Source organism: Babylonia areolata, chromosome 4 (genome assembly GCF_041734735.1).
Source record: "Babylonia areolata isolate BAREFJ2019XMU chromosome 4, ASM4173473v1, whole genome shotgun sequence".
Lineage (NCBI taxonomy): Eukaryota > Metazoa > Mollusca > Gastropoda > Neogastropoda > Buccinidae > Babylonia > Babylonia areolata.
This window is the reverse complement of record NC_134879.1, coordinates 18,821,317-18,845,705: the sequence shown is the minus strand read 5'-3', so window position 1 is coordinate 18,845,705 and position 24,389 is coordinate 18,821,317. Positions and strand designations below refer to the sequence as shown.

Sequence of the window (24,389 nt, the reverse complement as noted above, 5' to 3'; positions counted from 1 at the left end):
TTAAGTGTATACAAAACATTTGAAACACTAAGCATAAAAAAAGAAGAGAAGACCAGATATATTTCGTGTACTGAAAAAACAATTGTTAAGGTACACATTACATTAACACAAAACTCAGAAACTTACGTCCGTGCACAAAACTCTGGAAGAAGCAGCTCACACAAAGCACAGCGCAAAACATTTAGCCTTTGAGTGAGTCAGTGAGAGACAGAGAGAGACTGCAGGCTGAAGTACCATGACTTTATACCCATCATCAGCAAGTTCTGCGTACAGTATGATGAGTGACCCCACCCCCTTCTCTCTCTCTCTCACACACACATCCGCACACGTTCATACGCGCGCACACACTCACACAAACTTCATATTTTACCTCAATTTCTGTGCACAAATCTCGCAATAGTATGCACAAGTTGTGTCAAGACATGCGAATGGATTAAAAAAAAAATCAATCTATTATTCCTTCCCAGCCCGTAATAATCCCCCGGCCCGCCCCCTCCAATTCCACCCTATCCTTTTCCACTCTCTTACCACCATATTCAGTTATTACCCCCTCCCCTCCCTTACAATCACTACTTCACCGTAACGCCTCGCACCACCCCCTACCCTCTACCACCCCCACCAACCCCGCCCCTCCAGCCCACAGTGTCGTGGGCTGTGAAGTCTGCACAGAAAGAATATCAGCCCTGCAGGGCATCCACACACACCTGTGTACATTCAAGAGGTCGGTGTCTCGCTTCGTTTCTTGAACCTTTCCTCCATACCTCCATTTCCATAGGTATTCTGCGTTATCGTTGTTTTTAAGACAACAACAACAACAACAGCGTGGATGGTGGAGGTGCCATCCAGTATAATTATCACCATCATTACCACCACCACGTCCCGCTCCTCCTCATCGTCATCATCATAGTTCTCATCTTCATCACCATCATGCTTAACGTCACGGTTACATCACCACTACCACCATCTTCTTCGTCATTCTCCTCAACACTATAATTATCGTCATCTCATCATCATCGTCGTCGTCGTCATCATGTCATGATTAACGTCATGGCAACATCACCACTACCACCATCTTCTTCCTCCTCTGCTCCTCAACATCACATTATCATCTCATCATCATCGTCGTCGTCGTCACGTCATGATCAGTGTCATGACCGCATCACCACTACCGCCCCTCCTTCCCCTTCATCCTCCTCCTCACCAACATCATCATCATCGTCATCAGCGTCACGGCCCCTCGTGCATGGAGCTGATGTCATGCACGATCTTCTGGCACAGGGCCCTGAACTCAACATCGTCGTCGTCGTCGTTGTTGTTGTTGTTGTTGTCGTCCTCCTGCTGATGAGTTGCCGTCATGTCGGAGGACGGTGGTGGAGGTGGGAGCAGCGGCAGGCGGGGGTCCTTGCAGACCTGGCGGTGATGGCGGATGAGGGCCTGCTTGCGGGACACCTCGCCACGAAGCAGCGCCACTTCCCTTCGGAGGCGCTCGTTCGTCTTGAGGCTCTCCTCCAGCTTCTGCGTCACAGCACGGTGCGGGGAGGTCAGTAGTGAGGTGTGTGTGTGTGTGTGTGTGTGTGTGTGTGTGTTGGGAAGGGGGGTTATGGCGGAAGGCGAAAGTAGGCGTAATGTGTGTGTGGGGGGGAGCACGGGGGGAGCTGTAAGGGAGAGAAAAAGTAGGTGTGGTGGGTTGGGGGAAAGGTATTGTGTGTGTGTGCGATTTTTTTCTTCATGTGAATTTTTTTTAAGACATCCCTGTTCCCACCTACGAATGCACGAGTCACACACACACACACACAGAGTGTCATTCCGCCCCTTTGCGATTTTGATAAGGAAAGACAACAATTTCAAAGAAAGCAAACAATCGAACAATAGCTTACTTCCCCTGCATCATCGTCAACTGTCGCTGGGACGGACAAGAAACGTTCCCACTACACTAATATTCTTCACATGTGCGCGCGCGTGACAGACTTACAAACTAGCGCTGTGAATCATTGATCTGACAAGGAACAGGTGTATGAAAGGCAAACAAGACCCCCCCCCCCCCCCCCGGCCCTCCCTCCCGAAAAAGACGGGTTAACATCCTACCAACAAACCCTTCCTTATCTTTAACGGACGGAGGGGGCTGGTGGGAGGATGCAGTCAAAGGAGATGGAGGCGGGGTGGAGGAGAAGGCCTGATGTCATGAACGCATCCCAACTAACATAATTCGGATGCTTTATATATATATATATATATAATTTATATATATATATATATATTATATATATATATATATATATATATATATATATAATTTATATATATATATATATATTATATATATATAAACAAACAAACAAAACCAAAAAAACAACAACAAACAAACAAAAAACAAAGAAAACCAGCCAACCAACCAAACAAAAACAACAACAAAAACAAACAAACAAACAAAAAAAACCCCTAACAAACAAAAAGCAAACAAACAAAAAACAAACACACACACACACACAAGAACATACGTCTACGTCAAAATTATAGGCCAATGAAGAGACTTCCCTGCCCTCTGACAACCAGCAAGAAATGATAAGAAAGGAGTAGTGGCCCAGCTATACACGCGCCCTCCGATAATAACACTTCTTTCAAACCTGCAACAAAGCTCACAGGGGGAATGGGGGAGAAAAGGGTGGGGGGAGGGGGGTGGGGGGGGGGGTGGGGGGGGGTGAATCAATCTTTCTTTCCAACGTTGTTCAATGGCAGCAAGCACAACAAGGGGAGCAAATCCTTTTCAGATCCGGGCGGACCTGAAAAGAGTTATCTATGTTATTATCTTCTTGGGAGAAGGGAGAGTTTCTTTTTCTTTTCTTTTTTTCATTCTTAAAAAAAAAAAAAAAAAAATTACGCGTGGCTGAACTTAAAAAGACCTTCATATGCACACGTGTAAGGACTTAGAAGTGTGTAAGGGTGTGTGGTGTAGAAGGGGGAGAGGGGTGGCCCGGGGCTTTGACTTGACTCGGCTGGGTTTCTCACGGCAAGCTGGTTTGATTGTCATTCTCGATTCCTTAAATTAATACGTGCTCTGTCGGGAATGGATGTTAAAAGAAATATATATTGTTATTGTCAGTAATGTTTTATTAATGTATTTATTTATTGCTTTTTCGTTTGCTTGTGGTTTTTAAATGGCGCAGCTTGGTATGTAATTTGACACTCGACAGCCGGCCAGTGGAACACTTTATTACACGAAGCTGCATGTCATTAATGCGTTTTTTGTTTTTTCTTTTCTTTTCAGCAATGCGTTATTGTTCATTCGCCTTATCTAAAACCAGTAACTGATAATTATACCCCAGAAAGCATTATTAATATTTTATAAGCACACTTATCTCCTGACTCACTCAAAGCCACAATAGTGATTATATATATATATATATATATATATATATATATATACATTACCCGAGTGCATTTTCTCAAAGAAAAAAGGCTTATCCAGAAACAGGGTCCATGTGTGGGGTGTGGGAGGGGTGAGGGGGGGGAAGGGACGGGAAGGGACGGGAGTAAGCTCATTATACATGCGCTACGAACTGAGCGCTGACGTTATGGGATCCACGTTCAAAACCTACTCAGTGGCTGGCACCCATAGAACTGCTCAGCTGTTTCTGGCAAAGAAAGAGATTGAAAGAAAGGAGAGAGTTGGGCTGGTGGGTGGGCGTGGGTGTGGGTGGTGGGTGGGCGTGGCCAGCTCTGTCTCCGAGGGAACAGGGGAAGGGGTGAGGAGATTGTGGGGGGAGGAGGTTGGAAGGAGGGGGTGGGAGAACTGACGTAGTGAGAGCTCTGTTCCTGGTTCAACTCCATAGAAAGTTTCGGGGGAGGGAGGGTGGGGATGGGGATGGCGGACGGGCATTTTTATAATTAACATCAACACTAAGTTCCTGTAATTGATTTCACTCAATAATTCACTCCTGTGTGTGTGTGTGTGTGTGTGTGTGACTGTGTGTGTGTGTGTGTGTGTGTGTGTGACTGTGTGTGTGTGTGTGCGTGTGTGTGTCACTGTGTGTGTGTGTGTGACTGTGTGTGTGTGTGTGTGTGTGTGTGTGCGTGTGTGTCACTGTGTGTGTGTGTGTGTGTGTCACTGTGTGTGTATGGGAGAGAGAGAGAGCCCACCCACCTCCCTTATCTCCTGCTCCTTCTGTTTCTTACGCTGACGGAACCTCTGGGCGGCCCCCCTGTTCTGGGCCCGCCGTACGTTCCTCCGTGCCTCGTCCTCCTCCGTCATCTGCAACACACACACACACACACACATGTATGTACTCATACACACACACACAAACACACACACACACACGCACACTTGTGCGCAAACACACGAATATACATACGTATTTCTAAACATGTACATAAACGTAGAGATCTTGTAAAAAGGAGACAGAGAAGTACAGGAGACAGAGAAAGAGAGGTAGAGAGAGGGTGGGGAACAAGAGAGAGGGACAGGGAGAGAGAGGGGCACACACACACACACACACACACACACACACACACACACACAGAGCACACATACATGCATGTATAATGTCTCTCTCTCTCTCTCTCTCTCTCTCTCTCTCTCACACACACACACACACACACACACACACACACACACACACAGCGAATTGAACACAAACACACACACACAGAATACAGACTGAATAGGAGTTCAAAGCAACACCCCTCCGCCCAATCCCTAACTTACGCTCATCTAGCTATATCCCTGCATCCCTCCAGTCCCTTCACCTCCACCCTTTTACCCCCCTCCCCCACCCTTCCCCTTTATACCATCCAGTCCCTTCACCTCCACCCTTTTACCCCCCTCCCCCACCCTTCCCCTTTACCCCATCCAGTCCCTTCACCTCCACCCTTTTACCCCCCTCCCCCACCCTTTCTCTTTACCCCCTTCCTGATCCCTCCCACCCGAACAAGAGACAATCAGCGAACAGAGCAGTCTCCTCTTTCCAAGCCTCTTTGAACTCCTTCACAACCACACACAGTAGTAACACACACGCGCGCGCGCGGTGGTGAGGTGGTGGTGGGGGTGGGTGAGGGGTCGGAGGAGGCACATTTGCAAACAACCTGCTGACCCACACTTACAGCGGGTTCACTGGGGTAGGGGTGAGGAGCAACTAATAAATATCAATAAAACATAAATCGCATGACTGTATTATAGAAGGTTGTACGCGCGCGCGCGCGTGCACACACACACACACACACACACACACACACACACACACACACCGCGCTCGCGCACGCTTATACACGAGAGTGTGTGAAGTAATTGTTAGCCGTCAGGCTCTCTTCAACACACACACACACACACACACACACACACACACACACAGAGTGACAGAGGCATAATAGAGAGTGGGAAGTGATGTAAAGAGAGAGAGAGAGAGAGAGAGAGAGAGGGAAAATCTGTACTAAGTACAACGAGTACAAGCTTTTTCACATGTAGCCCCCATCCTACTTAGCGACATGAGAAGAAAGAAAAGAAACTGAAGTACAAGATAGAGAGACACAGACAGACGGACAGACACACACACACACACACACACACATATGCAGACAGACGGACGGACGGAGTTCATTTCTTGCCAACATTTCAAATGGCATTCACAAACTCACTGCATGATCAACTAACTTGCCTGTCTTTTCTCAAACAACAACGATGCACAAACGCATTCCACGAACATCGAATCCCGCATCACAAGGGTCTTAATTTTTCAGTTGCTTGGCAAAATAAATTAACGTTCAACGACATTCATGTCCAATGTTAATAATTATCACGTGGATTCTGCCCGTCATCGTTATGTATCACAGCATCATCAGAAAAAAAAGGGAGAAAAAAAATCAATATGAACAGAGGTCCAAATAAGTCATCAACATGTTAAAATGGTCGCCGAATTGATTAAAACGATCGCCGAATTGATTAAAATTATCGCCGAATTGATTATTGTGTGCAAGTGGAAAATGGAAAAGCTAATTACTTTCAAAATTATGTGAACCAAATCGAACAGCATAATGCAAATGTTAACAACAATGTGTCATACTTCTAATGATTATAGAATGGAACTATTATGTTTCTTAGTGCATAATACATATACATTTCGCATGCCTGTTGAACGATTACAAAATTGCTGCATGTATGATCTAATGGTTTCCCATTGTTTTCTTCATCAAAGAAGATTATCAACATGTCCATACCACTGCGCAATGAGTGGCGATTAGAAGTGTGTGTGTGTGTGTGTGTGTGTGTGTTTTCACAGTGTTGCCTGCCCCTGGCAGCTTGTGGGAAGCGGGGGTGAAGTGTATGACGATGACGCAGTCAGTACAATGCATGGTGAACGTGGAATGCACGGCTTTTCCGTTTCTCGTTAAGTTCGGGTTGTGCGGGCAGTGCTGGGCCAGGACATGACGTGCTGACTGTGTGTGTGTGTGTGTGTGTGTGTGAGAGAGATCACGCGCGCTGATTCACCCTTCAAACAGACTCGGGCTCGATAGCATCAGCAGCTCGCAGTCCACACGTAAAGGAGCTATATCAATGTAAGCCGCCATGAGGCCACACAACAGAGAAGGCCCCGCGCTGCCGTTGACTGAATCACTTCGGTGGTGTTTGGCAGTGCCTGTTTCGATTCAACGTACGCAAAGCACCATTTATGGATCCTAAGCCCAATACCGAGGACATTTATCACCGTGCCCCTGGTCCAGCCCCGTGTGGTAGGTCAACTAAGTTAAAATGAACAATGATAAATAATTAAATAAATAAGCTGACAATGGGCCAGATTGTGTGACCAACGTCTCTGGAGTAGGAAACCGCTACCACGTCTCTTCTATCAAACGTGCCCCCCCTCCCCACGCCCCCCCCCCCACCCCCTCGGCCCCAATGAAAGAGGCGTGGAAATGGAGGGGAAGTAGAAACTGAGGTCAGCATGACGGCAGGGCAGGGTGAGGAAAGGCCACAGAATGTGTGGGACAGTGACGATGTGCCGCAACGCTGTGGGCACTGGGTTATTGTGGAGTTTGATGTTAGTTCCTTGACGCTTTATGTTATCGCGGGAGCAAGTCACGTTTACACTGTTTTTAGCACACACACACAGAAACACACACACACACAACACACACACACATAATACAACACACACCACACACAACACAACACACACACACAAACAACACACATAATACAACACGCACAGCACAAGACACCACACACACACACACCACACACATAATACAGCGCGCGCGCGCGCACGCACACACACACACGTAACCAAACCCATCCCTTCCGCCCCACTTCTACGTAGACACACAAACAAAACCACCACCCCTGCACAAGCCCCACCCCAACACATATGCAGAAAAACACATGCAACTCCCCCACCCCATACTTCTCCTTTTCCCTTCTCTCGCACACACACACACACACACACACACAACCACCACCACCACCACCACCACCACCAACAACAACAACAACACCCCCCCCCCCCCCCCACGCACACACAACACCTGTCCCTTACCTGGCACTCAGGTGACGGGGAAAAGTCCACATGCAGCTCCCCCTGTCCGTTCTCCAGCCGTCGTTTCTGGATCTTCAGCCTCAGCTCCTCCTTCAGCAGCGGGCTCAGACTCTGGGACCCCTGGCTGCGCTCCCACGCCTCCCTCAGACGAGGCTCCAGGTCTTCTCCGGCGGGGAGACTTGGGGCAGCAGCGGTGGCGGCGTCCAGTTCCACACAGCCGGCTACAACCTGCTGGCCGAGGTCCGCCGAGGTGTCCTCGCTCTCCTTGGGGACAGACATCTCCGTGTCCGAGAAGACGCTGATGTCCTCCAAGACGTCAAGGTCCTCTTCCAGGAGATCCTCCTCCTCAACGCCGCTGGTGCCTGGCAGACGCAGTCGGTGTTGTGGGGTCGGTTGTGGAGTGTCGTGAGGGAGGGACAGGAGCGACCCAGAGCTGAGCTGGAGTGGCTGAGGGGGAGGAGGAGGAGGAGGAAGAATGGAGGGGAACTGGTCGAGGGACAGTTGGGGAAGGTCCAGGAAGGGGTCCGGGTCGGTGGGGGTGGCGGGGGGAGTCTCCATGAAGGTCAGCTCCCCGAAGCCGCCAGGAAGAGGGGGAGGCATCAGCGAGGTCTGCAGCCGTTGTGGGGCCAGAGAAACCGCGAAGGGCAAGGAGGGTGCAGACGGAGAACAGGTGGTGGGTGGGAACTTGAACACAGTATCCTCCTCCTCCGCCGCCATAAAGGACGACACGACATCCTGAACGACATCTCCTGTCAGGAAGTTGACCTGTCCTTGGTCGTGGCAAGGAGGTTCTAAGGGGGTGTCGGGTAGAACGGCACCCTCAAAGTACCAGCCACCCGTCGGCATCTGGAGACCGTCCTCTGAAAGCTGGTCAGGCTGCTGCAGAACGGCTTGGGAGCTGGGGCTGTGCGGGAAAAACAGGTGGCTGAGGACACCGTCCAGGTCTCCGTCCAGAACCTGGCCATTGTCCAGGTTCAGCAAGGAGAAGAAGGTGTCCGAATGAGCATCAGAGACGTTGTTCCCTGTCGGTCCGTTCATGGCTGATAGCACTGACGATGATTCAAGGGAGGACCGTGATTTTCACCAATCGCACAATGTCTGCGAATTGCACGGCTTTTCTTCGCAGGAAGGACAACGTCAATAGAATGATTTCAACCAATCGGGCACAGTTTCTACGAGTCTCGTCACAGGCCAATCGCACCCACGGTTTCTTCTTCTTCTGCCAGTCAGCGAAGCGTTGACGTCAGCTTGATTGTGATTGGTTCGCTTTCTCGTTGTTGTCAGGGCGAGACCCACGTGCCAGGTGGTCAAACCTGAATTCTGTGATGATGATGGTGGTGGTGTAAAGAAGGGGAAACCTGCTAGTTGTATGTTTGGCGCGCGCACACACACACGCACGCACTTAAACAAACACACACATACACACACACACACACTCTCTCTCTCTCTCAGTTACACACACACACACACACACACACACACACACACACACACACACACACAGAGTCAAACACAGACAGACAGACGTGTAGAAACAGAGAGACAGAAACAGAGAAAGAATCAGACGTGAGAGAGAGGGGGAAAGAAAGGTAAAATTGTTGCTTCAAGTCATGAAGTTCAGCTGTAAACTTCACATGAAGTTTAAACACGCACGCGCGGGCACACACACACAGACGCACGCGCGCGCGCGCGCACACACACACACACACACACACTCACTCACTTAGAGAGATGTTAAGTGTTTTGCCATTCAACTTCATTGACTGCCACCAAGCACACACACGCACACGCGCACGCACACACACACACACACACACACACACACGCATGCGCGCTTGCTTGCTTGCTTCAAGGCAGGGGCTCGTGAAGCCACTATCGCTCCTCCACCTTCACCCCACTCCTGTTCCATCCCCAACCCTCAGCCATCACTCCCTCTTCTCCCTCCCCATGCAGTCACCGACCTAGCAAGTGATGGTGTGTGCGTGGTGGTAACTGGGTCAGCCCCAAACACTGATGCACCTCGAGCGCAAGAGCATCTTCCCCCACCGCTGGTGTCGGCTCTCAAGCTGCTCAGTACTATTGTCTTTTCCTGAGTCACTCGAGAAAGTTCATTGCTCTCTCACTCTATCTCTGTCTGTCTGTCTCTGTTTCTGTCTGTCTGTCTCTCTTGTTGTTCCTTTTTTTCTTTTGATAGGGTGTGGATGTGGATGACGGAGGTGGAAGAGTAGCTGATGGTGCGTGTTTGTCCTGCGTTCCGCGACTCACTGGTTTTTGAACTGGTTCATAGTGGACAAACTTTGCCGCTTTATGAACTGTTTAGTTTGTTTTTTTTTCCATTCAATACATTTGACGCTGCAACTGAGAATTGTTACCCCGACTTAATTATGGGCTGTACTGGTTACTTTCACTTTCACTTTCACTTTCTCAAGGAGGCGTCACTGCGTTCGGACAAATCCATACACGCTACACCACATCTGTTGAGCAGATGCCTGACCAGCAGCATAACCCAACGCGCTTAGTCAGGCCTTGAGTGCATGGTTACATATTTGTGTACCTATGAAAGTGGATTTCATTTTACGTAATTTCGCCAGAGGACAACACTCTCGTTGCCATGGGTTCTTTTTCAGTGCGCCAAGTGCGTGCTGCACACGGGACCTCGGTTTATCGTCTCATCCGAAAGACTAGACGCTCAGTTTGATTTTCCAGTCAAACTTAGGAGAAAGGGCGAGAGCGGGATTCGAACCCACACCCTCACGGACTCTCTGTATTGGCAGCTGAGCGTCTTAACCATTCTGCCACCTTCCTCCGTGTACTGGTTAGGCCAATGTCAATAAAAAGCGTCTGAAGTGTGTGTGTGAGTGTGACAGTGTGTGTTTTGTGCGCGCGCGCGCGCGTGTGAGTATGTGTGTATGTGTGCGTGTGTGTGAGTATGTGTGTGTGTGTATACTTTAATAAGGGGAGCTTTGTATGAGCTTTTATTACACCAGCATATTTGCCACCCCCCTCTCTCTGTCTTTCTGTCTGTCTCTTCCTTTGTTTCTCCCTCTGTTTCTGTGGTCATGTCTATGTCTAATAAAAGATATACGAGTCATATTTTCTTTCCAAAAGTAAATCAAAGAATATTTTTCTTATTATTGTAATAAATCTGTGTCACCTTTGTAACTGGAGAATCAGAGGAGTGAAACATAATTAAGTTATATATTAATTTCAAGATCACAGTAAGTAAACTGTTCCTTAAAGATCTTAGAAACATATGCTGTTTTCTCTCTCTCTCTCTCTCTCTCTCTCTCTCTCTCTCTCTCACGCGCGCGCCGAAAACACGAAAGGTCTACACAAAATGCGAACAACAAGAAAGATAACGAAACAGAAGAAAGCCAAAACATATCAACAAAAGCAAAGCAGAACAAAAACCACAGACAAAACAATAACACACACCCCTCCCCTCTCTCTCTCGGTCCTTTTCTTTCTCCGTGACAGCATGATGAAACACACACACACACACACACACACACGCACGCACGCACGCACACGAGCAACTGTTGTGCAATAACAACAACAACACAACGAAAGTTCGAGACCGTCCGTCGTCAACCCCCCCAGCCCCACCCTCCTCCTCCTCCTCCTCCACCACCACCACCACTCTGCCTGCCCCAGCCCATAACCAAATGGCTAAAAACGGCGCACACTCACACCACACTCACACACACACACACACACACACACACACATGAACGACCTTGAACCTGGATTTCGACAATCACACTCCAAAATAGAAACTGGGCCATCCAGTCACCCCCACTCACGCACGCACACAGCTGCGAGCGTACTGAGGGGAGCAGCGCAGTGCAGTGTAGTAAGTTTGTAGTGACACCCCTCCCCCACCCCTCCCCCCACCCCCACCCTCCCCTCTCCTGCTCTGCTGCCTTGTTCACAACAAAAACAAACACGGCACAGCCAGCTCGCCTTGTGGCACACACACTCACTCGTTCTGTTCGCAGCAGATTTCATTGACCAGAACTCCGGACACTGAAATGTATTTTCTTTCTTGTTAAAAATACAGCATATGCAGACCTTTACCGACAAATAAATAAATGAATGTAGAGACAGATAAACAGATGGTAAATAAACAAATTAAACAAATAAACGACACCCATGTTCGGGCCTATCCGCCTCACTGGACTTACAGTTTAGCAAGCATCATACGACTCGTGAATCTGGAAAAGACCATGCTTATATATATGTAAAAAGAAAGGTACTACAACATGGCAGATATTTCATCTTTGCATGAAACACTTACTTTTTTCAGTGGTGTGTGTTGTTGATGAAACGCTACAATGCTGACTGTCGTGACAGAAGCTGGCGACAAAATGAATGAAAACAACAACAATCAATGCTCAATGGTAGAAGAAGAAGAAGAAAAGGGGGAAAAAAAAAGTCACAGAAAGTTGACTTGACAACAGAAACTGACAAGGCGAAGATGTCAAACAAAATCCCAACAACCAACTTTGCAACGTGCAGGTCACGTGTTAACGACTGGCAGTTAAACGGCCATGCACTGGTGCTCCACTCCCTCTAACTCCGTTCTGGCGACCTTTTTTTCGGGGGTGAGCCTAAAAGTGTAACGGTGCAAGGAGGCGGGGCCTAATCTGGCAGCACGAGCCCCCGTGCGCCTGTAACGTCAACACAGCGCGAGGCCAGTGGCCTGACATGCCCTGATATCTTTTTTGTTTTGATTTTTTATATTTTACTTTTTGTGTGTGTGCCATGTATGGTGCCCCAGAGTTTTCAAATGTTGCTTTTTGTTGTCAGTGGCCTTTCGTTTGGAAAGAAAAAGGAAGGAAGAATCAAAAGGGTTCGGGCGCTGAAGCAAAGAACCTTTGTTCTATGTCACACACACACACACACACACACACACACACACACCCTTTGGTTAGAGGTTGAAAATATGGAGCCGGAGGATTGAGATGTCCCGGGCGGTTTTCTGTGGTCCATAGCTGTTGTTGTCGTTGTGCGTAAGGATTCGTTTGGTTAAGATCAAAGTATGCAGATGGGAAATGATAGTTGTGGCAGCAACAGGCACTGGCCATGCTGTATGTTTGACATACTCGTATCTTCGTAAGTTAAAAATACAAACAACACGAAGATAGAGAAGCAGCAGTGATAATTCACCACACACACACACACACACACACACACACACCATCGGCTATAAAAAAAAAAAGCATGAAAGTGAAGAACGCACACATACACACACGCGCGCACTCATGCGCGCATGCACATATACTAATAGAAACTAATCACTGCATCAAACGATAAAATAGCAAACTAGGTGGAATACCTCTACGAGCAATAATGTATCAGGAGTTAGAACAATACTAAGCTTGACAAATGCAGTGGAATCCCTTAGCCATTACACAACACACAAACGATCGACATCAATATGGTTACTTGTTCTCTCATTGATGCTAACAAAATCGATATATCAGAGGAAATGGCGACTAACAAACAACAATCTCAAGTGTGCCAGAAGTCAAATTCTATGGTATCTGCATAGTCAAATGCTAAACATCCTCTTCAGTCGCCCTTAGGGCATTGAAGAGTCACTATTAGGGCGCCACTCTGAAGTCTAGTTCAACAGGTTCCACCGGCCGATCGGACAGGTATATATATATATGTCAAAGCCTGCGTCTCTGCAACCGATTTTCTTGTCCATTCTTTCAGTCTTTTTTTTCTGCCTTCCCCTCAGTCTCCCTCACTCCACAGTTCTCTGGAGGGTTATTTTTGCCAGGCCATTTGATGCTTTAGTTAAGTGGCCATACCAACGTAGTTTTAATGCTAAGCATACCGTGACATAAATAATAACCCTCGTTGCAGTACGGCGTATTCGCACTATAACTGGTGTAAGAATTTTTTAGAAAGCAGGAATGTTGAATTTTTAAAGAACTTTTTTTTTTTGATACGAAGAGTATTCCATAACAGTGTGAGAACCAGAAAAAAATAGCCATATATGCTATGGCTTTCCTATTGGTTGGGCTCGGGTACGTGCTCCCATGACGTGAGCTGGAAGAGGTTTGTTTTTAGGGCACAGGGTCCGAGGCCTGTGGAAGGGAAGAGCGACACAAATACGTGACATGTACCGTTCCCTTCCTCTTCAACGGGCCCATCTGTCACCCCCCAAAGAACCCCTCGCTGGTACGTGTCCTCAACACGTGGTACGCGCGCGCCACGTAAACAGTGGCAACACGAGCGCCGACAGCCCAAATCGGGACCAGTTGACACAATACCTACTTCAGAACTTGCTTGTCATTGGCTGCGACACTCATGTTTATTCATGAGCAGTTTTGGCGCTCTCATGACATCAGCTCCAAAAATGGACCTGTCGGCTGGGGCTTGAAAGAACACGTCGCCAGACCAGCTGCACAGGAGTTTGGAGGGGCAGTTATGCAAACAATAGCTGCACTGTTTTTTTGCCTGTGTGGTTTAGCAAATCCGTTCATGCGTTATCTTCCTGTGGTCGCAAAAAAATCATGTCTGGACATGTGGGAGTTGGGGCCAGACGTCAAGGTCCATTTTGTTGTTTTTGTTGTTCTCGCTGTCTCGTTTTTTTTTCTCTGAAACTTGGTTTTGTTGCTCCCTCTCTCTGTCTCTGTCTCTCTCTGTCTCTGTCTCTCCCTCTCTCTGTCTCTCTCTCTGTCTCTGTCTCTCTCTGTCAAGCGCACATACACCCGTATACGCATACGCACATACATACATACATACATACATACATACATCTCTCTTCCTCTCTCTCTAGCTCTGTCTCCCCCTCTCCCTCTTTTGCACACACACACACACACACGCGCGCGCGCGCGCACACACACACACACACACACACACACACACACGCATGCAGACACACGTCTAATATCACTTCAAGTGGAAAGACGTTAAACTGAAGACTACTACTACAACAACACACACACACACACACACACACACACACAGTGAGACTGGGAAGGACAGAGAGAGACTTGCATTCCAGGACAAACATGAGCGTTATGTATATACAACATAACAACAACAAAAATTGTTTATAGTCGCGGAGCGGACATACAATTCCGTCACTTAGTCGTCCTTTCCCAGATACCAGACACGAGATAATCTATTCACACCACCGAGGCCAAGTGCCGGAAAGCACATGGCAACACCATGGAAGGAGAGGTCCAACACTTGAAAAGCTTTATGTCATCTACAAGTATGGTAATATATGTTGTCACCTTCACTGACTGTGAGCGCTGACTGTGTTGATGATGCCTCTATGGACAAACAGAACTGTGTGTGCGTTGTGAGTGGGGGTTGGGGGGGGCGGGGGTGGGGGGGGGGGGGGGTTGGGGGCGGGAGGGGAAGAGAGAGAGAGAGAGGGAGAGAGAGGAGCAGCAGAAAGAAAGAATTAAAAAAAAAAAAAATGTTTGTACAAGAGTGTTGTGCACCACTCACAACGCACACAGTCCCCCGTTCTGTGTTGTGGGGCTATGTGCACTGACACTAGTTAGGACAGATTTCTCTTGTGTGTGAAATTCGGGCTGCTGCTGCTGCTGCTGCTGCTGCTGGTGTGTGTGTGTGTGTGCATGCATTCATGTGTATGACAAGTACGTGTGTGGTGTGTGTGTCCACCTACACTGCCACGTGCGCACACTATATGTATATATATATATATATATATATATATATATATATATATATATAATTTTCTTAACTATCTTTTAAAAAGGCCATTTCATTTTCTTATTTTTTTAAAAGACCATTAAAGGCTTTAAGCAGTTTGTCACGATTTGTATGTAGTTGAAGTAAAATTTTGATGAAGATGGAAAAGAGTTTTTAATGAAAAGAACGAAAAAAAAGGGGATATAACTGAGCGGGGTAGATTTCATAGACTATGATGATTCTGAACGATCAAGAGTCAGTTCAGGACAATCAGTTTGTCAGAACACTGCAGTGAAAACACCGAGTGTTCTTTACCAGCAGTACTATACTGACTGATCGTTTCCGTGGTCTGTCAACAGACCGCAGTTCTTTCCCCTACATTGGTGTCAGTGGTGTATGTGTTTCACACAACGTGCAGCTGGGTTTCCCTTGTCAAGTCTCAAAACTCCGGTCTGGTATATTGTCTGTATACAGGAACGGACATTTGCTGTTCGACACGTGCAAAATCATAATAGGAATACTGATAAACTGAAGCTGGGTGAGTTACGAAAATGTATACATTAAAATATGATCACACACACACACACACACACACACACACACACACACGCACACATACGCACGCACACACACGCACGCACGCGCACACACACACGCACGCGCGCGCGGGCACACACACGCACACACACACACACTCACTCACACATTCAGTCACTCTCTCACTCACTCGCACACATTCACTCTCACACACAGACACACACTCGCGCGCGCGTCCCCTTCTATCCCCTCTACACAAGTTCTCACAAGTTTCAGAAATCAAGAAGAATCGCCCTAAAATACTTACAGTAGGCCAATGATTGAGTGGGTTGTACAGTCACTTGCATAAACACTCCCAACACCCACACCACCCACCAACCCACCCACCCACTGGAACACAATTAAATTACTCACAGGCACAAACAGTTAAGTGCTGTTGTTGTAAGGAATGGACATGGTAAAAGACTGGGATAAGTAAATGAATAAATAAATCAACCATGAAAAATACTAACGAGCTAAGAAACAAATGCAATAAACTAGACAGATGAATAGATAAATGAATAATTAAGATAGGAAGGAAGAGGGGGGAGAAAGAGAGAGAGAGGAGCAGAAAGAAAGAATTAAAAAGTAAATGTTTGTAAAAAAAAGTAAGAACGAAGAGACAGACAGACAGACAGAGAGAGAGAATGAATGAATGAATGAAAGGGTGTCACAAATTCTTCACAGACAGCGCATCGTGCATTGTAAAATGACATTCGTTCAGCTAATATTATCACACCTCATTTCTAATTAATAATAACAATCATCATTATGATAGAAATTATAATGATCCAAATCATAATAATAATAATAACAATATAATTTATTTTCAGTCTAATATCATCATCTTAGATGAACAGACTATAAATAAATAAACGATTATCACACCTTCTTTTAAGTAATATACCCTCACCTAAGTAATACATAATACACATCATGAAACATACTGTATTCAATTGACATTTATACACCAAAATGATATATGATATACGCTAAATAATATCTCTTACATGCTTGGTTAATAGCGCTCAGTCAGGTTATACACATTGTCCGTATGTAAGTCGTTACTGGATGAACTAAGACACAGGAATAGATCGGAGCTTAAACGATTTATACAGAAAGAGAGGATGGAGAGAGAGAGAGAGAGCAGCAGCAACAACAGCAGCAAGTGAAGAAAGAAAAGGGGGCTGCATAACGAAAGGAAGGAGAATTTGGCGAAGGCAACAACTGGTCCACTCACTCACTCACTCACTCATTCCCTCGACCGCTGGGGTCGTTGGGGGGACATGAGGAAGATGTCATAGCTCGCCACGCCGTTCTGTTGGCAGCTGTCGTGAGGAGATCTGGCATCGTCATTTTGGCCCATTCCTTGACGTTGTCGGACCAGCTCTTCCTCTGCCGCCCCCGTCTTCGCCCTACCTCTACAGTCCCTTGCAGGATGGTTTTGGAGAGGGTGTTATTTCGTATGACGTGACCAAACCATGCCATCTTCCGTCGTTTGACAGTCGCCAGCAGTGGTTCTTGGGGCCCAACAAGGTTGCTGACCAGGTTCCGCACATAGTCATTGGTCTTGTGCTCCTTGTAAGAGATGTGTAGTAGACAACTGGTCCATCCACATATAAATCTATTTATGTGCAGCAAGCATAGTTAGCACGCGAGTATGAGAGACAGAACGTCAATTATTTATTTATTTATTTATTTTTGATGTGCGCTTTAACTCGATATCCATTCCCGCTCTCCCTTCCATACTTTTGCTACTGAGACTGTGTGACGATGATTATATTCATGAGCGTCGGGCCTGCAAAATGCGTTAAAGTACACTCCGCGCGCGCGCGCGCGCACACACACACACACACGCACGCACGCACGCACGCACGCACACACACATGCACACTCATGTGTTCGCGCACACACCAACACACACACACACACACATATACGCACGCACGCACGCACACACACACACACACACACACACACACACACACACACACACACACACACACACACACACACACACACACACTCACTCACTCACTCACTCTCTCCCTTCCATTCTTTTTGTTAAAAGACTGTGTGACGATAAATATATTCATGAGCGTCGGGCCTGCAAAATGCGTTAAAGTACACTCCTAGAGACAATAACATCGATGTGATATTGGTTTACACAATTATAATTGTGTGTGTGTGTGTGTGTGTGTGTGTGTGTGTGTGTGTTCGTTCTTTAGCTTAGCGTCTTTTCACTATTAGTGATATTAGACGATTTAAAAAAAAAAAAAAAAAAAAAGGGGGGCGGGGGGTGGGGGTTGGGGGTTGGGAGGGGTAGGGAGAGGGGAAAGAGAAGTAAGAATAAAACAGAAAAGGTAGAAAACTACTAAGAAATGCATAACTAACATGAAATTAGCTTTGACAGTAACAATTCAATAATGATGATAATAACTAAAACCAGTAACATGATTATGAAGTACATTAAAGGAATGTAGAAATAGGGCTATGAACTAATGCCTTTGAAAGTTCTACTAAATGAACCTCGTTAGAAATAACTTCCCCAAAATCATCTGCAGAATAGTTACTCTCTGTGAAATACTTGGGCAAGAAGATACGTAACTGCTGACATTGAAACAAACCATGGTGCAAGCCGAATTGCTTACCACAAATGCATATAACATTTTTACTTTATTTTGTCTTCAGCGCGTCAAGTTTTATACGGAAGAAAGTAGATGTTATTAATCTTGTATAGCAAGCTGAAGCATTCGGTATTTTTTCTTTAATAATAAATGTGTGTGTGTGTGTGTGTGTGTGTGTGTGTGTGCGCGTGCGCGCGCGCGTTTGTGTGCATGTATGAGTGTGTGTGTGTGTGTGTGTGTGTGTCGTGTGTGTGTGTTTATCTAAAAGTACACACACAGAGAAACACTTACCAAACCGATATAATCTTGGTATATATGTAACAGTGTATACCTAGAGGCTATCTGCAACCGATGGAATCTTTTGGTTGGGACTTCACCTGGCCAGTGACTATCTGCAAGTGCCTATCTAAACTCGATTGGGTTGTGTTGTATTGTGTTGTGTTTGTTGTGTTGTGTTGTATTGTGTTGTGTTGTGTTTGTTGTATTGTTGGCGTGTTGTGTTATATTCATTATTGTATTGTGTTTTGTTTATTGTGTTGTGTTGTGCTATATGATATTCATTATTGTGTTGTGTTACATTCATTATAGTGTTGTATTGTATTGTATGATATTCATTGTTGTATTGTATTGTATGATATTCATTATTGTATTGTATGATATTGTGTGTATTATGTTACTTTTTTTTGTAACAAAAAGTTTCTCTGTGTGATATTCGGGCTGCCTTTCCCTGATACCTTCGGTTGGACGTACACACATATACATACGCGGCGCATCTGTACACACATGCGCGCACCCACACCCACACACACACATACACATACACGCGCACGCGCGTACAAACAAACAAAACATATAGACAGACAGACAGAAATAGAAAAAAAGAGGGCAGCAGAGAGACTGAGAGACTGAGAGAGAGAGAGAGAGAGAGAGAGAGAGGATTACATACAGCTTTATATTTCCATTTAATTGCATGTTTATAGGTCTTTTCCTGGTTAGACAATGGAGAGAGAAAACAGAACGTCTCCCTTTTTATTTGTTCAATAGGCCAGCCACCGGCCACGTGCCGACATAATCCTCGACATGCATGAGCGACAGAGCGGAAGAAAATTGACACCTGTCACACACACACACACACACACGCGGGTCGTGATCAACAGAGCATTAAATGAGAGTCGCTACATCCCATCTTTTTTATCTTCCTCGTGTCGCTAAGCCCGTGTCTGTGTGTGCTCCATTCTGTACCTGGATCTCTGTCTCTTCCAGCATCTCAGTCTCTCTTTCCGAGTATTTTTGACTCACTTGTGTAAACAAAGTGAGTATGTTATAACCCGGTGTTCAGGTGTGTGTGTGTGTGTGTGTGTGTGTGTGTGTGTGTCCGTGGTAAACTTTAACATTGCCATTTTCTCTGGGAATGCTTTGTCTGCCAATACCAAATTTGGCTTAAGCATAGTATAAAAGAAAAATCATCACATTCATACCAATCAGGTTGTAAGTCTCCCGAATTAAGCCGTGTTTTCGAATCATTAACGGTTTATTTCGTTGATTCGTTCCGAAATCCGAAAATTCTAAAAACCGCTTCCCACTGAATTACGAGAAGATAGGTTTGAAGACGACATAACCTCGTTTTTCTTGTTCACAATTAAAAGGAAAGAAATACAAATTCTGGACAGAACACATACAGTGATACTAAATACACCATCGACTTGTATACTGCATATGAATATTCTAAAGTGGGCACTGAATTAACTGGAATGAACATAAAAAAAAGAAAAAAAGAAGAAGAAAAGAATAGATCGTTTCTTTCAGCCCGTTGTAGACTGATTCGTGCAGATCTAGATATCTACCATGTGTTGCGATGTGCTTGAAGCGATGGCAACGTTTCCCTTACCATCGAAATGAAAGAATAATCGAGATATGATAAAACAGAAAAAAAAGAAAAAAGAAGATTTAAGCGGCGTTATCACGTCCACTACAATCACATCAATTTATCCCACGAAGAAGAAAACGTCAATATTGGTTTAAATATTAAATATAGTCAATTGACGTCAGATGCATTGCAACAGTGGGGATTTGTCTGCTTGTTACGGAACTGAACATGCATGGTTCGATCCCGCGCTTGTGCTTTTTTTTTTTCTCTCTCCCAAGCTGGTTTTATATATCATACTTGATACAGAGCACTTTTCAACCATTAAAATTTTTCTCTCTCTTCTCTTGATTCCTTTACTGGATAAAGCGCGAAGCAAAAGTGAATCTTGAAGGCTTTGCCTCATGTCTTATTTGCATTGCTCTTGCGATTAATTTCGCTAGTCCCTTTTAGAAAACTTTCATTATTGTATGAAAGAATGTTCGCCACACTATTTTGATCAGGAGCACCAGTGAGTGAGTCCAGTATTAAACAGTTTTTGACTTACTTGTGAAAACAAAGTGAGTCTGTGTTATAACCCTGTGTTCGGTTGTGTGTGTGTGTGTGTGTGTGTGTGTGTGTGTGTGTGTGTGTCTGTCAGTCTGTGTCTGTGTGCCTGTGTTGTGTCTGTGTCTATGTCTGTGTGTCCATGGTAAACTTTAACATTGCCATTTTCTCTGGAAATACTTTGTCTGCCAATAACAAATTTGGCTTAAACATAATATGAAAAAAAAATCTTCACAGTCATACCAATAACAGGTTGTAAGTCTCCCGAATTAAGCCGTATTGCCGTTTCATTAACGGTTTATTTCGTTGAGAATCGTTCCGAAATCAGAAACCGTTTCCCACTGAGTTGCTGGAGGGTGTTTGTTAAGAAGACGAATGACCTCGTTTTTCTCGTTCATAATTAAAAAGAAAGAAATACAAATTCTGGACCGAACACACATACAGTGATACCAGCTACACCATCGACGTGTTTACTGCATATAAATATTGTAAAGTGGACACTGGGTTAACTGGAATGAACATAAAAGAATAAATTGAATTGATCGTTTCTTTCAACCCATTGTAGACTGGCTCGTGCAGATCTAGAGATCTATCATGTGTTGCCATGTGCTTGAAGTGATGGCGACGTCTCCTTTATCGCCGAAATAAAAGAATAATCGAGATACAACAAAACACGCCATAAACGTGCTTTGAACGGTGTTATTGCGTACAAAACAATGTCGTTTATTTATTGCACGTTGAAGAGAACAAGTTAGGCAATTGACGTCAGATGCGCCGAAGCAGTGAAGATCAGTTTGCTTGCTTCGGAACTGAACGTGCATGGTTCGATCCCACTCACATGCCTTTTTTTTCTTTCTTTTTTCCCCCCTATTTTATATGTCATATTTGATACAGAACACTTTTTTTTTTTAATGATTCTTTAAATATCTTTTTCATTTTCATCATGATTCTTTTACTGGATGAAGCGCGAAGCACAAGTGAGTCTTGAAGGCTTTGCCTCTTGTTTTTTCTGTCGGTGTCTTGACCTGTCTCTCTCTTTGCCTGTCGGTCAGTCTTTCTGTCTCCGTCTCTGTCCCTCTGTTTGTCTGTCTTTTCTGCATGTCTTTCTCAGCAGTAGAAACAGGAACTAGAAATGAAAGACGTGGAGAACAGGAGAAGTGGGGAAAAAATAAAGAAATAAAAAGAAACACAGACAGAGATAAGAATTAGAATTGATTTCAAAGATTTCTCTATGTTCCCAAACCTCCCCTTCCAGCCTATTTCCTACCCCCCTCGCCCCCGCCCCCACACTCCCCCAGGCCCCGCCATATTAGTCATCCCGTACATCCCCCAAAACGATCCCTCACACTCACACACTCACACACACACACACACTCTCTCTCTTTCTTTCTCTCTCTCTCTCTCCCATACCACCTCACCCACACCCTCTAAAACCACATCATTCACTCACTCTTCTTCTCTCTTCTTCAGTCCACACCCCCCCTCCCACACACACACTCACACACACACATACCATACACAGACACACACACACACACTCACGCACACACGACACAACACACATACACTCGCACAAACACACACAGCACACATCACACACACTCACACATCTCTCTAACACATACACACACACACACTCTCTCTCTCTCTCTCTCTCTCTCGATCGCACACACACACACACACTTACTCTCTCTACTCTCTCTCTCTCACACACACACACACACACACACACACACACACACACACACACACATAATCACACACATACACATAATCACACACACACACACACATACACACACACACGCACACACACACACACACACACACACACACACACACACATACACACACACACACAACACACACACACATAATCACACACATACACATAATCACACACACACACACACACACACACACACACACACACACACACACACACACACACACACACATCTGTCGCAGACACTGAAGACATACGGGGACGAACAAAAACTAATCCGTTCGAGAAAAACAACACCTGAGAAACTACCGCACGAACCGAACCGTCAAGCGATCACCTCTTCCATCATCATAATAATCCTCACTCCCTCTCCCCTTCCTCCCAACCCCTTTCCCCCCATCTCCCCTCCCCCCCCACCCCCCCTCCATCGTCCCCCCCTGTCCTGTCATCAATTCCTCCCACTCTGTCATGGTGGGGTTGAGTTTAACGCCTACTGGTAATGTTCTGTGAGTTGGATCTTGGTTTCTGTGGGGAGTACCGTTGTTCTGAGGGTTGGGTGAGTCCTGTACTGGAGCACCGCTGTCTCATCCGTCTTCCGTTATTAGATAGTGAGTGGCTGGGGCCGTCTCGAAGAACAAAAGACTCCTGACCACAGAGACAATGAATGTGTTGTCGTGCCGGCCTTCATCCTCTTTGGTGATGGAAGCGCGGAAAGAAACACTGACCGGTGAAGTCGCCTGGAAAAATTAATGACTCCGTTTGTAACTCCTCTGCACTATGGAGTCCTCGGTCCAGAAACACCCCCATCCCCACCATCCCCACCTCCCCCCACCTTTGGGTTTTTGTTTTATTCAGAGTAGGTTTTTATCATTTTATTATTTTTGATTCTCTACCTCACGACCCATTTTAACACCACAACCGGTGAAGCGCCTGGAAAAATTAATGAATCCGTCTGTTACTCTGCATAATGGAGTCCTCGGCCCAGAAACATCCCCCCTTTGGGTTTTTTAAATATTTTTTTTTCAGAGTAGGTTTTTATCATTTTATTGTTTTTGATTCTCTAACTCACGACCCATTTTAACACCAGTCCTTTTCTTTTCCCACTGGAATAGCTGAGAAAAAAACAAAACAAAACAAAAAAAACGCAAGTCACAACACGCTTTAATTTTTGTTTTAAAAGTCAGGACGAATTTTGAAGGGGTCATTTTGGGGCAGAACTAAGAATGACTCCATCCCATGCCCTCCAAAAAGAATCCAAGGGAGTTGATTTCGGGGCCGGAAGTACTGGCCCAAAGTAACTCCCCATTGATTTGCTCTAGGCTGGCCCGAAATACACTCCACTTATGTTTGTGTGGAGCTGATCTGGTATTGTCCCTGAATTACTGCTGTAGTCGGAACGACACCAGCCTACAACTTTTGTAGCCAAGACCAGAGTGTGATGGAGACAACCCAAAATTAGTTTTTAAAAAATCCCCTTCAAACTGTATCAATTTGTGACTTCTAATTAATTTGATAAAGTTTTAATTTCAAGGGCTTGAAGTCACAAGGGTTTGTCTTCCCGGGATAGGAACCCCCTGCTTGAGCCATTTCAGGACTTCCTATAAACGACTCCACGGAGAACTTTACTTGGGGGTGGGGTCATTCTGGAGCATCATACCGGCTCCTCGCGATTTGTCCTGCACGCTGATTAAATTTTCACAAGCCCTAAACCGCGAGTCCCCTCTTTGTCATATCTCTCTTCCTTTTCCCCCACTCTCTCTCTCTCTGTGTCTGTGTCTGTCTGTTTGTCACTGTGATGGATCGTTCAGTGCCATATGTCATCTGGTTTAATTTGAAATTGT

At 45.7% G+C, this 24,389-nt stretch overlaps 1 protein-coding gene across 1 annotated transcript; it reads right to left on the bottom strand.

Moving 5' to 3' along the window:
• Positions 1-315: 315 nt before the first annotated feature.
• Positions 316-12,091, bottom strand: LOC143281591 (uncharacterized). The gene is made up of 4 exons (XM_076586830.1): positions 11,824-12,091; positions 7,527-8,846; positions 4,142-4,249; positions 316-1,515 (listed from the first exon to the last, which is right to left on the bottom strand). Exons 2-4 carry the CDS (start codon positions 8,562-8,564, stop codon positions 1,228-1,230), a joined length of 1,434 nt encoding a protein of 477 aa, XP_076442945.1. The 5' UTR covers positions 8,565-8,846; positions 11,824-12,091; the 3' UTR covers positions 316-1,227.
• Positions 12,092-24,389: the final 12,298 nt, after the last annotated feature.